The sequence below is a fragment of the Pelodiscus sinensis genome, chromosome 1, assembly GCF_052426305.1.
Source record: "Pelodiscus sinensis isolate ZL-2025 chromosome 1, ASM5242630v1, whole genome shotgun sequence".
NCBI classification, from domain to species: domain Eukaryota; kingdom Metazoa; phylum Chordata; order Testudines; family Trionychidae; genus Pelodiscus; species Pelodiscus sinensis.
The window spans coordinates 31,823,238-31,840,451 of NC_143052.1; the positions used below are offsets into that span (position 1 = coordinate 31,823,238).

A 17,214-nucleotide genomic window follows, 5' to 3' on the forward strand; every position below is an offset into this window, starting at 1 on the left:
CTCTCTCTCACGCATGCAAGCAAGCACACACCCCTCCACTCGTTCACATCCATTCATTCCTGCCCTCAGGCATTCACACACTTACATAGACATATGGGTTGCAGAAGGAGCCAAGGCATATGGATCCTGGAGGGTCTGTCTGCTCATCATGACTGGGGAAGCTGGTCAGGAGGAGAGACACTGGAGAGGAGCTTCTCAGGAGCAGGGGAAGGAAAAAGAGAGTCTCACACGTGCTCCTTCTCTTTATACAGTGTCTGAATGGCTCCTGTGACTCATTCACCTTGTCATCAGGGAGCATGCCCAGACTTCCCTTTATCCAGGAGGAAGCATGTCCAGACTGTGATGACTCATTGACATGTGGTCCATTGTTCCCAGTCTTCTTCAAACACACACTCACACTCACACTCTCTCTCCATTCATTCAAGGGAGAATGCAGCTTAGGGAAAGTTACAAGCAAGGTGGCTAAACATTACAAAGATTACAGAGTTGCTGTTTACAGTAAATTTGAGAGTTATACAGATTGCAAAGTTTGACAAAGATCACAATGAGTTACAGTTACAGGTTACCTTAGACCTTACAGTTTGGTGTAGTTTCAGAAAATCCATGGATACAAATCAAGTAAGCTCCGTCAGAGGCTTTTTTATGCAACAAAGATGAGATGGCACACTTTGCAACTTCACATGATGCCTTGGCCAACTATGAAAGGTTGGATACTGGATGATAGTTAACTACACTGGGTGTTTCCAGCATTGGTTTCTAGAGCAGAGGCTGAATCAAAGCTTAAATGATGTTGGCACCCACCCTCCATAATGGTGATATTGATAGTCTCCAACAATATAGAATACAAGACTTCGCTACTAGTCTTCACCAGCAGGAGGGACACACATCCTAATAAGAGACTGTGGAATGAAATACTTCTAATGCCTCTCATCCCAGTGACCATTGGTATCCTAAGATTAAGTAGAGAAAACAGTTTGTCTCCTCCAGAATCCATTTCACAACCCCAGCAGCATTCAATTTGACCCAAATTCATTTGCTGTTAATTCACAACAAAATAAAATTTCCTCCAAATGGGAAGAACTTCGACTGGCTATCAAATGACGGCAGCTCTCATTGAAAAAGCTGTCTAGATGAATCAAATGACTGCAGCTTGAAACTTCACTTCCCGAATTCTTGCTTAGTTACTTACTAAGGCATAAGTAATCCAAAACGGAGAGAATTGGATCAGTAGTTGAGGAGTTGGGAATATTAAAAGTGAGCAGTTTACATATACTCTTTGGTGTGGATGCTTCTTGTAAGAACACCTCACTTCATTTGAACTTCTAAACTTCATAAGCCTATTGTGTCACTCCAATTCAAGGAGTTAACAAGCTCAGTAAGATCAATAGCTTCAGTCTTGTTTCTGTTACATCTTGCAGTTAGCTTCTGTTTTAGTATGACATTAAGGCTGTGGAATGAAGTACTTCACAGTCAAGGCACGAAAATATGACCATGAATCATGTGAAAGGGAAATTGTGTGTGTGTGTGTGTGTGTGTGTGTGCGTTTTTAAAAATTCTTGACCTATTTTCTGTTTTCCTTCCTGCAAGTCTTGACCCCTTAATTCCTGTTTATTTTTTTTTTACATTGTTCCAGTTTAGTTTTGGGGAAAAAAACCCAGTGTAAGCAAAAATATGTTGATGTTATACTTGGTTAAAAGTCTTGTTGACCCTTAGAGAGGAAAGAAGTTGGGTAAAAGAGCTAATACAATAGAGAGAAAATGGGAGTCAGGAAGGAGAAAGGCCAATAGTGCTATTACACTTAATTCTTAACTTCCATAAATTTAACATTTTGTTGGAGCATGTTCACTTCAGACATCAGTGATAAAGCTTCTTCTTTCTCCTTAGAACGCAACGATTTGGTTTATTGACCTCAGTGTAGGGGTTGACAGAAAGCACCTTCAATTTATTATAGCTTTTGTGTTGTGCACTGTGGCCAAGTGACAGTTGTGAGGGAAATTTTAACATTTAGAATTTCTACTCTCTAATGCTGCATTTATGCTGCTTTCTCACATAATGTTAAGCATGAATCCAGTTTTAACAAATGTATCCTAATTTTCTTGCCAGTGTTGCTAATTATCAATCCAGTTTATATTTAAGTGAAGGTATGTATTGTCTCTGATTCTTTCAGCCTTTGTCCTTAATGGGAAAAGTGTAGGATTGTAGCCATGTTAAGCATAGGATATTGAAGAGACCAGGTGGCTGAGATAATATCTTTTATTGGACCAACTGCTGTTGGTGAGAGGTTGTATTGTATTGTTGGTGAGAGACAAGAATATCACCAACAGAGGCTGGTCCAATAAAAGACATTACAGTATTAGAGAAACAAGGTGAGAGAAGTAAACAGTAAGATTGACCAATATAAGAAGGGAAGAATTTTTCAATAAGAGGAATACAGAAAGCTGCTGGCAGAGTATCCCGATTTGTGTTGATAGTGACATTTTTTTTCATTCGTGAGTTTCTCTAAAGTACAAGTGCTTTTGATTTTTATCATTCTTCTGGAGCATATTGTGCACCTGTGAAGAATACCACAGTGCAGACTAACCTTGTCCTGTTTGTTTCTGTACAGTTCCCTCTTTAGAAAAGATCTATTGCTTCATTTATCTGTCCTTATTACTTGTTTCTTTTATGAATCTAAATCCTTTCTGTTGGGGAGACAGTTAAAGTAGTTGAGACCATTGTAATACTGTATCACAGATCAAGTAGGCATTAAGTAGCAAAAGTGGATGAATTTTTATTAAGCAATTATCCCTATGCTTTTAGTAGTAATAATATTCTGTCCCAAAATAGACATCCTCACTCAGGATTGTTTTTGATAGAAATTTTACTTTTACGTAAGTGTTTGAGCATTAGTGGTATTATAGCACTTTAAAAATTGTCATGTCACACATGTTTGTTATTTCATGAACCAGGGCCACGTTATGTTAGGAGCTGTAGAAACACACAATAAAATTATGATCCTTTTATCACAGACCTTGCAATCTTAATCTATGGCCTTGGGTACAGAGTTTTGTGACAAAAGTTATGTTAACATTCAAAAAACATTACAAAAACGGTGTTGCGTGTTTGGACTTGCTCCCTCTGTCACCAGAGTGTGTACACAATTGGAGCACAATTGCCATCAGTAGAGTGGGAGCAATGGACTTCTGCCACTAGGTCTTGTGGAAAGGTGGACCCGGTCATTGGCATGGGACTCAATGTCTCATGACATTGTTTTCTGTCCCAGACTTCCATGGGCTTTTGTTTTTCTTTCACAGCATTTTTCAATGGCCCTTGTTTGCTGTGCATCAGAGCATCTTTGTGTTAAGGGATGGATTCCCCCCACTGCTCTACTATACTCATTAATCTAAATGTTATTAAAACATTTTGTTATTAAAACATCATGAATGGCAGTGCAGGTAATCAAGAAGTTCCTCACTTAACAAGTTTCCCAGTTGCCTGATATGGTATACAACAGCTGCACAAAGTGGACCATTGCTTTTGGGCTCAAGAAACAAACATTGAATCACATTTTTTATGCACAGCTGCAACTGCTCAGTCTGCTTACCTCCTATGCTGAGCAGATCAGTAGCTCTGCAGTGGTCCAGCTGGGAGAGCATTTGCTATAGTAAGCTGCCATGATAGTGCCAGGGGAAAATCCAATGAGACCCTCTGCAATGAACCAACAGGAATGCAATTTCAAAAATTCCAAGGGCTTTAAATGCAACAGGGCAGATGAGTTGTTTACCTCGCTGCAGGGCAATGAAGTTAAAACTGCTGACCAAAGCAGTTTAAAGTGATAAAATCGAGGGCAGTGTCTACACTGTATTTCCTTGACAAAACTTTTGTGCAAAAAGCCGTATGGGTGATTTTGTTGCCAAAACAGGGCATTTTTGTTGTCAGAAGTCCCATTGTATTATGTATGCATCCACTATTTTGTCAACAAAATTATGTAGTGCAGATAGTGCCTAAGACAAGAGGCAGTAGATGGATATAAGCTGGGGTGGGGAACATTTTTTGGTTGGGGGCCACCGACCCACAGAAAAATCAGTCGGTGGCCAGGAGTTCTGGGGAGGTGGCAGGGCTGGTGTTGGAGTGCTAGCATGGGAGCCCAAATCCTGGGGGAGGCCCTAAACCTTAGGATCCAGATCCAGGCAACCCAGGGGCCTCATCGGCCCCCGGTCCTTAAGTTCCCCACCCCAGATATAGACTGATAAGAATAGAAAGAAACAATGCAAGTATTTTTCAGAATGATAGGCAATGGTATCAGTGGTCCATCTGCTGTCGTTTTTTTTCCTTTTTGAACTCCTCGTGGCAAAGGAGCGTTTTATGGAGGAGACTGGAGTAGCTCTGGCAATGTTGATAGGAAACTCCTCCTGATTGTAAGGAGTAACGTGGGGAAAAATCATTGAGGTGCTTACTTGAAAATTTGACAAGGGGAGAGTGGAATCCAAAATCATTGGCTGATTGGAGAACGGAGTCGACATTTCAGCAGTGAGTGAAAGTTGATAGGGTGGGGAAAAGACATGAAGGAAATAGACTAGTACAATACAATAGTGCCATATGAAATAGACTAGTACAATACAATAGTGCCCATATAAAAAGGGATGTAAGAACAACCCAGGAAACTATAGACCAGTCAGTTTATCTTCTGTGCCAGGAAAGATAATGGATCAAGTAATTAAGGAAATCATCTGCAAACACCTGGAAGAAAATAAGATGATAGGCAACAGCCAGCATGGATTTGTAAAGAACAAATTTGATAGCTTTCTTTGATAGGATAACGAGTCTTGTGGATAAGGGAGAAGCAGTGGACATGGTATACCTAGACTTTAGCAAGGCATTTGATACGGTCTTGCATGATATTCTTATCAATAAACTAGGCAAATACAACTTAGATGGGTCTACTACAAAGTGGGTGCATTACTGGCTGGATAACCGTTCTCAGAGAGTAATTATTAATGGTTCACAATCCTGCTGAAAAGTTATAACAAGTGGGGTTCCGCAGGGGTCTGTTTTGGGACCGGTTCTGTTCAATATCTTCATCAATGTTTTAGATATCGACATAGAGAGTACGCTTATTAAATTTGCAGATGATACCAAGCTGGGAGGGGTTGTAACTGCTTTGGAAGATAGGGTCATCATTCACAATGATCTGGACAAATTGGAGAAATGGTCTCAGGTAAACAGGATACAGTTTAATAAGGACAAATGCAAAGTGCTCCACATAGGAAGGAACAATCAGTGGTCAAGAAAGGCTTCCCTTGTCGACCGATCTGTGTCTTGACTCATGCACTGTACTGACGATCAGCTGAGCCGGCACAGCGTGGTGGCCATTTTTATTGTAATGAAGCCAGGGATATTTAAATCCCCGGTTCATTGACTATGTCGGGTAGCCCATTTTACATGCCTCTTGTCGGCAGAGACATGTAATCTATATGTACCCATACAGAATGGGAAGCAACTGTCTAGGAAGGTGTACGGCAGAAAGAGATCTAGGGGTTATAGTGGACCACAAGCTAGATATGCGTCAACAGTGTGACGCTGTTGCAAAAAAAGCAAGCATGATTCTAGGAGGCATTAACCGGTGTGTTGAGAGCAAGACACGAGAAGTCATTCTTCCGCTCTACTCTGCCCTGATTAGGCCTCAGTTGGAGTATTGTGTCCAGTTCTGGGCACCACATTTCAAGAAAGATGTGGAGAAATTGGAGAAGGTCCAGAGAAGAGCAACAAGAATGATTAAAGATCTAGAGAACATGACCTATGAAGGAAGGCTGAAAGAACTGGGCTTGTTTAGTTTGGAAAAGAGGCGATTGAGAGGGGACATGATAGCTGTTTTCAGGTATCTAAAAGGGTGTCACAAGGAGGAGAGAGGAAAAATTGTTCTTCCTGGCCTCTGAGGATAGAACAAGAATCAGTGGGCTTAAACTGCAGCAAGAGAGGTTTAGGCTGGATATTAGGAAAAACTTTCTACCTGTCAGAGTAGTTAAACACTGGAATAAATTGCCTAGGGAGGTTGCGGAATATCTATCTCTGGAGATATTTAAGAGTAAGTTAGATAAATGTCTATCAGGGATGGTCTAGACAGTACTGGGTCCTGCCATGAGGGCAGGGGACTGGACTCAATGACCTCTTGAGGTCCCTTTTAGTCCTAGTATTCTATGATTCCATGAATACACTTTCAATTTTTAGGATCTTGTTATCCAGATCTCCAATTATACTTGCAAACAAGACCATTGAAAAACAAATTATGTAAAACTGCAATTGTAAATGTGCCTATGAAACAATTCTAATGCAAACAAATAGTCTCCAGTTATTCTATAGATGACATGCAACATATTATATGCCACATGTTTTTCTTGTTTCTTCCACTGGCATTAGAAGGAATGAGGATTAATCGCTATCCCAATGCAAAGGTCGTCCTCCCAGTTCTATGAACTTGGTGGGAGATCAGTGCTTCCTGGCTAATTCAATTACAGTAAGATTGTGTAATCTCTTAACTGAGAATTGCTTTCAATAGCAGAAGAAAGTTGAACTAAGATATGCAACTCCAGCTACCTGAATAACATAGCTGGAGTTGACGTACCTTAGCTTGACTTACTATGGTGTCCCCACTGTGGGAGATTTATGAGAGAAACTCTCTCGTTGACTTCCCTTACTCCTGGCAACCTGGTGCAGTATCGGAGTCAGTGCGGGCACCATCAGCAGTCGATTTAGTAGGTTCTTACTAGGATGTCAGTGTGTAGACAACTATATGATTAACTGATAAGCCTAGGCTTCTTGGTTAATCCTATTGATTACACATGTTCCCTCCTCCTTGCTGCCCCCCCCCCCCCTGCGCTGCTGCTTCTTTTAAGCTGGCTCCCCCCAGGACCAGATCCTGCTCTCCCCCCCCCCCGCTGCCTCTATATCGGCAATGGCTTTCCACTTGTATCAGCTTCCTCCTGATCTCCATGCTGCTCCCTCTTTAGCAGAGGCAGCAAGAGGGGGAAGGTGGGAACTAGTGCCTTGAGGGAGCAGACTTAAAAGAACACTCCCCACAAGCACTGGATCTGCCTGCCTCCTCACCCCCATTCCCATGCTGCTGCCGCTGATAGACAGTCAGCAGTGTGGAGGGTTAGGGGAGGCAGGAGGAAGCCAATGCACTTGGGGAGCCGTCTTTGGTGCCGACTGTCCGTGTGTGCTGGCTCCATGGACCAGCCTGCCCTCTCCCTTGCTTTGTCCTATAGAGACAGTGGTGGGGGAGAGGCAGGAGCAGGTGTTGGAGAAGCCGACTTGAGAGGCAGCAGCATGGGGTGGGGAGGCTGCCGTGTGTAGTCAATTCCATGTGGGGTCCATGTTCCCTGTTGACATAAGCTGCTCTGGCTTCCCAAGCAGCAGTGCAGGACAGCAGGCGGGAGCCGGTCTGGGTGGGAAGCTGGTTTTTAAACAGTCTTCCTTAGTGCACTGGCTCCCACCTGCCACCGCACACTGCTGCTGAAGTGCAGGGTGGCAGGGGTCTCTCCAGGAGTGGGGCTGGAAGTACATTGGCTGCTGGCCTTTCCCCCACGGAAAATCGAATAGTCATGCTGCATGCAACTACTAAAATGTAACACAGTTACACAATTCAATTACACTCTATCTAACATCCCTAGTCCTTATTAGTCCCACAAATCAAACCCCAGGAGATTCATCTTTGAAGCGTCTATGGCCAGGTAAGTGAAGACAAGCCCTAAAAGGGAAAACTCTCATATGTAGTTTAATCAACGAAACATGGCCTATGAAGTCTTTATGACCTTTTGGTATTAAAAGTTAGTTCATTTGAGTAAAGCAGAGTCACTTTTTTGAATTTTGTGTTGGGATTGAAAGTACATGATTCATTTCTCAGACCTAGAAAGGATAAGTAAGATATGACTCAATAGCAGTGAGTCTCAGAGGTTGGCTTAAGTGACTCAGGCTTGTATGACTTGAGCTACCAATGTAGACGTTTGGGTTGGAGCCGGGGCCAGTTGTCCCCCATTATGGTGGGTTTTTTTTTCCTGTACAGACATATTTGTAGAGGTCCATTTCCCACTCAAAGTCAGTGACATCTGTGAGCCAACTGCCACTTGAATCTTTGATCTTCACCATATTCTTTGGGCCTATTAAAATGTGATTGTTTTTCCTCTTGGTCTTTAATTAATTTTCTTAATGCTGATAAACCACTAATACTTAAGTGTGTTTGTGTTGTTGTTTTTTTTTAACAGCTTGATAAAACCAGGATCCAAGCCACCAACAACGCCAGTGAAATTGAAGAAAGTCAGTACTTTCCAAGAATTTGAAAGTAACACAAGTGATGCTTGGGATCTTGGGGATGATGATGATGAACTCTTAGCAATGGCAGCTGAAAACTTAAATACAGATGTGGTTATGGAAACCGCTAACAAGGTAATTCAGAATCATAGCAAGCTGCAAGAACAGCATAAGCTGCAGGAGGAACAGCTACAGGAAGACAAACCAGCACAATTTTCAGAATTGTCTTCAGTGTCATATGGTGACAACAGGCTGGTTAAATCACTCAGTGAAAGCCATACATCATGTTCTGCAGGTATGTTAAGATATGAAAATGATGCTGATGTCTGAATTTTATAGTCTTCAAAATACAAGAAAATATTGATGCTAAACACTAATTAATGAAATGGATACTGCACGAGAAAACAAGTTTTAAAATCTTGGGGTGGGGATAACAAAGTGTTTCTTGTTTTCAAACTCTTAAACTTAATTTTTAGTTTAAATTGGATTTTTCAGTTTATTAAAGTAATCAACTGAATCAAGATGGTTTCAGGACTGGTTATAAAATACTAGAAGATTTACCCAGCGTTGCTTGGGTCCTTGCTTTACGGTGAGCAAGAAGCACCAGAGGAGGAAACTGGAAAGTGGCTGTTGTTTGAGTAATGGGGGTGGGCTGAATGTGTTCAGTACACGGGCTGCCCTGGGGAGAGAGGACTACAGTCCTCTCTCACTGCAGTAGCTTGGGGTCAGGTGAAACTCTTGAAGTTGCAGCAAGAACAGCTGGGGGAGATGTGCATGCCCCCTGGCTGGGAGATGGACAGACACAGAAACAGACAAACTCTCTGAAATATATAGTAGATAGCTGTCCATTTCTCCATCCCATTCCCCTACTGGCCCAATGGGATTATAGTTATCCTGGTGTCCATCTTTTGCCCTTTTTTGCTTCTCTGTGGTCATTCCAGAGCAAGGTTGGACAAATGCTGTGCTGCAGGCTGGATCTGGTCCACCAGAGTTAGCCGCTGGCAGGCCTCCATTGCCATAATTACCTGCATGTCCATAGGTATCCGTTATTGCTGCTCCCGTTTGCCGCAGATCACCACTTCCCACAGCTCCCATTGGCCAGGAACGGTGTCCTGGTCCGCCATTCCCATTGGCCTGGAATGGAGATCTGTGGCCAGTGGGTATCTCTGGTATCTGCAGAAATTCAGGTAAAGTTAGTGGTGGTGGCCCCAAACTGCCGCTGTGTTATTGCCCACCCCTGCTGTGCAGTATTACTATCCTCCTACCAGATCCCTCCCTTTCCATTTTATGAGAAACAATCTAGTTCCTGGCAAATCCCATTATCCTGGCACAACCAAACTGTGACCTTGCTTTAAATTACAATATGAGGAAGCTACATATCAAATTTGGTGGTCTTAGCTCTTACCATTTTGGAGCAGTTCTTGAACAGATGGACGGAAGGAGACGGACACACGCAGACACAAAACTCTCTGAAATAGATATAAAATTTCCTGTTTATGGTGAAATCTGAAGCTCAGGTGAAAGGTTTTAAAATCCTGTTCGTTTTCTAGGCGAACTAAAATGTTCTTAAAAAAGGGAAGATCAAAGCCTGGTTCCACCCACTCCATATTTCCATTCAGCTTGCATCCCTTTTTCTAATTGTATCATATTGCTTTACTGAGTCAGTTACCTCATCTGTAAAACATGGGTAACTCTCTTGAGCCCCACAGGTGGGTAGTGAGGATAAAGTTAATATACATATATTTATATAAGGGGCTTAGATATAGTTTGGAGACTCCTATCAGTCTTGGTTTCCAGTATCTACCTTAGTTTTTGTTATCTGTTAAGACTAATGTTTTAAAATTTGAAAATTGGAAAAGGTTGGGAAAAAAGGTGTCTCAGAGCAGAATGGAACTCCTCTGAAGTAGTGCAACCTCTGCTGACTTATATATGCATGGGAGTCTTTGAAATAATTGGAATTACAGTTTTTTTTAATCATCTCAGCAATCCGTTGGAAAAGACTACTTTCAGCAGTATATCAGTCTTTATAGATGGGCCTCATTAACAATTAAATGGCCTTTAATCTTTAGATGTGATGTCCCAGATTCATGTATACTTTTCAAGCTCTTGTGAGTCCTGGAATGCTCCCAGTGGAAAAAAACGCTTCTACTAAATCTAAGAAGCCATCTGTAATTGAGATTGTTCTTAGTCTGTGCCAGGAAATTGATTGGAATCATAGTGTAGACCATTTTACAGGTGTCTTGAACTGACTTCCAGAGAATCTCTAAATTAGTAGGGGTTTACTAATGCTCTCCTTTTTCTCTTGTAGAGAGTGTAAGTGAAAATTCTTCCATGCAGAGATCACAGTCTCTTCCGCATGCTCCAATGGATCCATTAGAGGGTGAAATGGCAGACCTCAGTAACTCAACTACTCCAGCTCTCACTGAAAGAGAGGCATCCCGATTAGACAAATTTAAGCAACTACTCGCTGGTCCTAACACAAATCTTGGTAAGTACTTTAAAATCCACATCATTTTTATTTTTAACAGAAGTATGACTTTATTTTGCAGTTTGACATACCATATTGCATTTACAGTCGCTCTCCTAATCACTTAAAGAACTTCCAGTTTTGAACTGATTCTGTTAAGAATTTTAAGAAGGAATTGTGATCTGGTTCTTGTGCTTATAATGTGCAATTTGTGTATTTCAGAATGTTTAAATTCTTTTGCTGTAACCTACTTCAGAAGGTTATACAATGGAAGTTACAGCTATTTGGGCATAAGACCCTGATATTCGGCATAATGGATGGTCCGAATAGGAGAGGCAGACCCCACAGAGAGTGGGTAGATGATATAGTAGATTGGTGCGGAGCTAGTCTACAGAAACTAAGCCACTCCGCACTGGCCAGGAAAAGATGGAAGGAAATAGTGAGGGAGGCATTGGACACCAATGGGCATTAAGCCCATAGTTGATGATGATGATGATAATTTCACTTTGATCTGCACTGTTCTCTTCCTTGCACTATTTAGTTCACTATATACCAAAATAACTTGCTGAATGTTTTTAAATGGAATAACTTGTGGAAACAAATGATGAGAGAACAAAGACAGAGGGTAGATTGCATATTGTAAAGCAAAATTTAGGTGGTAATTTGACAATCTGATGAAAATAAAAAAAATTAAGGCTATGGTATGTCAGGAAAAGATTAATGGACGAGAACTCAAAGATCAACAACATTGGTGTTGTTGATTGGAAGAATTGTGGTTTCATCCAAGCCTGGATAAATGTGAAAAGGAGTTGAGAAGTGAAGTGCTATACAGTATCAAAGTATCACTATTTCTGTCTTCCATATAAGCATTCTTGATGTTGAAGCACTGATAGTAAATAATATCTGCTATGCCAGTATCATTCTTTGTCTGTTATAGTAATATTTGATAGCGCTCTTGTTTCTGTAATTTAATGTACAAAAAGAACACGAAGATGAAATTACTATAATGGTTACAATAGGATGTGAGCAAGAGCTGTTTGTTATTCACATCTCAGCCCCAAACTACTGGAATTGCAAGCTATAGAATAGCCTGGGAAGCAGTGTTTGATAAAAGATTTTACTGGGCTAGAGAGAGAGTGAGGGGTGTGTGGCAAGGTGCTTATCTGAGACTGTGTCCACTGCTGCTACTAGGCACCACTCCCTGCCATTGTGCGAACTGTGCTGTTCTGTCGTTCCGTCAGATGCGGGAAAAGGGGAGCAGCAGCATGCAGAGATGCCTCCGCTGGCCAAGGTTCATACCATGAGGGACACCCAGAACATGGGGGTTATAGTGTAATTTGCTGCTACCCAAAGGCTTCTCCAAAGTCATAGCCATTTATATGGAGAGTGGAGATATAATAGTGTAGTTCAGTATTTCTCAACCTTTTTTTATAAAGTACCTCTTTTAAAAAAAAAAATCCTCAGTATCTACAATTTTCAGACACACACCATTTTTTCTACCATTGCAACGCGTTTGTATAACAAATTAATCATATCTGGGCAGGCTATGAAATTATTTGGTATATAAAGTACAAAAATAATAAAGCGCTGTAAACTTAAAAAAAAATTCTGTTTTCTCCAATTTTCAGTTGTGCTGACTTACTCTTCAGAATTCTCTCAAGTATACCCCTAAAGGTACTTGTACCACTGGTTGAGAAACACTGGTGTAGTTGATTAAGTGATTATCCAATAAGGGGATGCTTATCGGTTAATGCTACCAGCTACATGCGTCTTCTCCCCCTGCTCTGCCAGTAAATTTTTTAGTGGGTTGGCCAGCAACCTGGCTTAGTCCCTGCTTACGCTGAGTCCTGGGACCTACCCCTGCTGTTGGGAGCCTGCCTGGATCCTAAAATACTTTTCCTCCAGAGCTGCAGTAGGAGCAGTTGTTGGATCCGGCAGAAGCCAGGACTGAGAGCTTGCAGTGCTAACCCTTATCGATTAATCGTGTAGTCGACAAATTTTTTGTCAACTACATGACTAACTAATTATACACTTCTTAACATCCTTAATGGAGAGTGGCAACAGAATCACTTAAGTTGATTTTAACTGCCAAGACATAAAAGTTAGTCTCTTAAAGAGTTGGAGTTCCTTGAGTGGGAACATCATGGAAGGGGTGTGTGGGTGTGTGTGTGACTTGTTGATGCCCACAAAGTAACACGATAAAAGAGTTTGCTTATAAAATTTGCAGATGATTCAAGCTGGAAAGTGTTGCAAGTGCTTCGGAGAATAGGGTCAGAATACAAAATGATCTGGAGAAACTGGAGAAATGATCTGAGATAAATATGATGAAGTTTATGGCAAGTACTCCGCTTAGGAAGTACCAGTTTCACACATACAAAGTGGGAAGTGACTGTCTAGGAAGGAGTACTGCTGAAAGGGATTTATGGCTACAGTGTACCACAAGCTAAATAAGGGTCAACAGTGTGACAGTGTTGTAAAAAAAGCAAACATGATTCTAGGATGAATTAACAGGAGTGTTGTAAGAAAGACATGAGAAGTCATTCTTACCCTCTACTCTGTGCTGATTAGGCCTCAATTGGAGTATTGTGTCCAGTTCTGGGAACCACATTTTAGGAGAAATGTGGAGAAATTTGAGAAGGTCTAGAGCAGAACAACAAAAATGATTAAAGGTCAAGAAAACATGACCTGTGAGGGAAGACTGAAAGAATTGCATTTGTTTATTTTGGAAAATAGAAGACTGAGAGGGGACATGATGGCTATTTTCAAGTAGCTAAAAGGGTGTTATAAGGAGGAGGGAAAAATTCGTTCTCCTGGACCTCTGATAAGACAAGAAGCAGTGGGTTTAACTTGCAGCAAGGGAGGTTAGGTTGCACATTTAGGAAAAACGTCTTAACTGTTGGGGTGGTTAAACACTGGAATAAATTACCCAGGGAGGTTGTGGAATCTCCATTACTGGAGATATTTAAGAGCAGATTGGATAAACATTTATCAGGGATGATCTAGATTAGTATTTCTGAAAGTGTTCTGTGAAATCACTTTCAGAACCACATTAACTGGCTGCCCCGGTTTGTTTGTTTATTGGTGCCATGGCCATGGAACGTCGCAGCTCCCATTAGCTCTGTTTCATCCTTTGAATCAAGAGGAACTGCCATAAATAAACAAACCAGGGCAGCCAGTTAATGTGTTTCTGAAAGTGATTTAGCGGAACACTTTCAGAAACACTGATCTAGATGGTGCTTGGTCCTGCCATAAGGGTAAGGGACTTGGTAAAACTTGGTTCTTCTTTCCTGTTGAACTTTTTTTTTTTTAAGTTAAAAGATGAGTTTTTTTTTCTATTTTTACATTTGAAATGGGAAAATATAGACACATGCTGCAATGCTTTCTACATGTAATGATATTGAATAACTTTTCAGTTTTTTTCTTTGACCTAAATAGGATCAAGATTAACTTCTTTTTTCCATAACTGCTCATATGCAGTTTTATTTCTGCCAACTTATCCAGTCTAATTAGTGTGGACCATTCTTTTTCTGCTTCTACAAAGCTAAATTGATAAATGTAACTTAATAGTTTTAACTTAACCCTTTTAATATTAAGAGCATTAATGCACTATAAATAAAACTTTTTGTTTGTAGTTCAGATATTGGTTGTATTGCTTCATAAATCTAGAGTTGGGTGGTTGTCTTTTTATTGATAGAACATACATGTACAATATAATCTATTTTCATAGGTTATTGGTGGCACTAGGAAATTTAGTGCTAACAAAACCTGAATTAATGCATAGTTAAGGCTAATTTGGTCATATGTGGTTCCCTTGAGCATGTGTAGTTGACCAAATCTCCACAAAACCCAGGAAATGCAGAGTTAAAGTTGCCTATGCAATCCTAACTCTGCCTCCTTTCAGCGGTGCTACAATACACCTTGTTAATACACATAGAATTACTCTGCCATGTCCATCATTACTGTACAAGCTTGTTACTTCCTTCTACGGCACATTCACCCTCTACTACAAGTTTCAATCGATGGCCTGGTCTGCATCTAATACTTAGATTGACCTAGCTATGTGCCTGTGGAGTGCAAAAAGACACCGCTAGGTCCACAGATGAATCCTTCTGTCAACATAGCTTCTGCTAGTCATGGGGGTTTATTTACTACTGTGGCTCATTCTTCTGTCACTATAACAAGTGTCTATGCTGCTATACCATTGTTATACTTAGGGATGTTATCATCATTGCCCTTCATGCCCACTGGTGTATAGGGCAGCAACAAAGGTCCTCCACTTCTGTCTGTCTTGGCCAGCCTCTCAATAATGCCCCAAATGTGATTCGTGCTCTTCATTTCTACTTTTAACAGTCCATTGCCATGTTGTGTTGGGTCATCCTCATTTCCTTTTCCTTTCAGGGGTCCAGTGTACAGCAGTTTTTGTGATAGAGTTTCCATCTTTCCTGATCACGTGCCCAATCCATCTCCAGCATCTTTTTATAATGATGGTAGCCATGTCATCTTGTTTGCATCACGCAAGCAGTTCCTGATTTGAAATTATTCTTGGCCAAAAAATATGGAGACTCCTCTGAAGACTTCTGGTGTGAAAAGTCGACAATTTACTGAGGTCGTACTCTGTCATCCGCCAGCATTCTGATACATACAATAGTGTTGATAAAACACAGCTCTGATAAAACTTCAGTTTGGTATGGATGCTGTAGTGTGATGACTTCCATACAGCATTCAGACTCTTGAAGACATTTCTGGCTTTACTGAGTCTGCTCTGGATATCACTTCTGATGCCTTCGTCTTGTCTGATAATACTACCCAAGCATGTAAAGCTCTCTGTGATTGATAGCCAAGACTTACCTATCTTAACTGATGCTGGTGACTCAATATTTAGGGTCATGACTTCTGTCTTCTTCTGTCTGTTAGTCCGATCTGTTTTCTGAAGGTGCAGAGTCAATTTGTCTTCTCTTACATATGACAATGCGTATGGGCAGGGCTCGCCGAACTGCGGCAAGCCCTGCTCGCCAGCCACACTGTCTGGCGATCTGCTCATGCGCAGGTCGCCTGAACCCGGCTCTTCCAGGTTGCAATCTACTTGCCACGGGTGAGTAGATTGCATTATTTGTCGAGCCCTGCGTATGGGAGAGCAGCACAAGGTCATCAGCAAAATCAAGGTCCTCTAATGTGGAGAAGATAGTCCATTTGATGCCTCTTGGCTCTTCTGTTGTACCTAGTCTGACTAAGTTAAAGAGCATTGGAGACATGATGCATCCCCGCCTTACTCCAGTCTTAACTTCGAAGCCTAGATCATTGTTCCCAACGCTGCGTGTGAAATTATTATAAAAGCTCTTGATGAGCTGTACTACTTGTTGTGATATTCCATATGCTCTCAGAATATGCCAAAGACTATCCCTATGAATGCTGTCAAGGGCTTTTTTGAAATCAATTAAGTTGATGAACAACTGCCTTTGCCATTCAATGCATTGCTCAATGATGTTATGCAGTACAAAAATTTGATCTTCCTTTTCGAAAGACCGCTTGTTCTTTCCTCAGTAATTTGTCAACAGCATCTACAATCTGCTGAATAATGATCTTAGCAAGGATCTTGCTTGGCACTGAAAGGAGAGTGATGCCATGCCAGTTGTTCCAGTCAGTAAGTGCTCCCTTCTTGGGTATCTTAACAATAATTCCATTTATCCATTCCTCTGGCACCTGCTTTCCTTCCCATATTTCTGTAAAGAGTGATTGGAGAATAGTGGGTACAAGTTCTGGGTCTGCCTTGAACAGTTCAGCATTGAGATTATTGTGTCCTGGAGCTTTTCCATTCTTTAAGGTTCTTATTTCTGTACAAATTTCTTCCATTTTTGGTGGAGCAGTATTTATGTCAAGGTCTGTTTCTGCTTCTAGAATATCGGCTGCTTCTTCTGGTGGTGGCCTGTTTAGAACTTCCTGAAAATATTCTTCCCAACGGGCCTCTTGTTTCCTCTCTGTTGTAAGTAGATTTCCTTGTTTGTCCATGACAGGGACACTTGTACTGGCATGATATTTCCCACAAACAAGCTTCGTGATTTTAAAAATCTTTCCTTGCTCTCTTCGAATAGCCGCTTCTTCAGCTTGTGCTGATAGTTCCTTTATATGAGTTCTCTTATCAGCTCTCATCAATTTCTTGACTTGCTTATCTGCTTCCTTGTATTGCTGTTGGTATCTTTCTTTTAGCCTTCCTGATTTAGCATCTGAGAATTTCTTTTTTTAAGGTACATCTGTTATCAATTGCCTTCCATGTGTCCAGCATGATCCATACTTTTTTTTCTTCTGTTTCTGTTTGAAACCTAGAGAGTCCTCACTGCTCTTTATGTATATTGTTGTAATTTGTTCCCATTTATTATTAATGTCTTCTATGCTCTGAGTTTCTTCTTCAAGATCTTGTAGCACTTGAAACCTCTTTATTACTTTAAGGACAAAAGGATTCTTAA

General features: G+C 41.1%; 1 protein-coding gene across 2 annotated transcripts in view; it reads left to right on the forward strand.

The window, feature by feature from the left end:
* Positions 1–17,214, forward strand: part of TBC1D22A (TBC1 domain family member 22A) — a 435,605-nt gene that overhangs the window by 9,464 nt on the left and 408,927 nt on the right. For both annotated transcript variants that reach the window (XM_075927774.2, XM_075927768.2), the window contains 2 exons: positions 8,241–8,581; positions 10,595–10,774. In XM_075927774.2, coding sequence (XP_075783889.1) covers positions 8,241–8,581; positions 10,595–10,774 — 521 coding nt within the window. The remainder of the gene's footprint in view (positions 1–8,240; positions 8,582–10,594; positions 10,775–17,214) is intronic.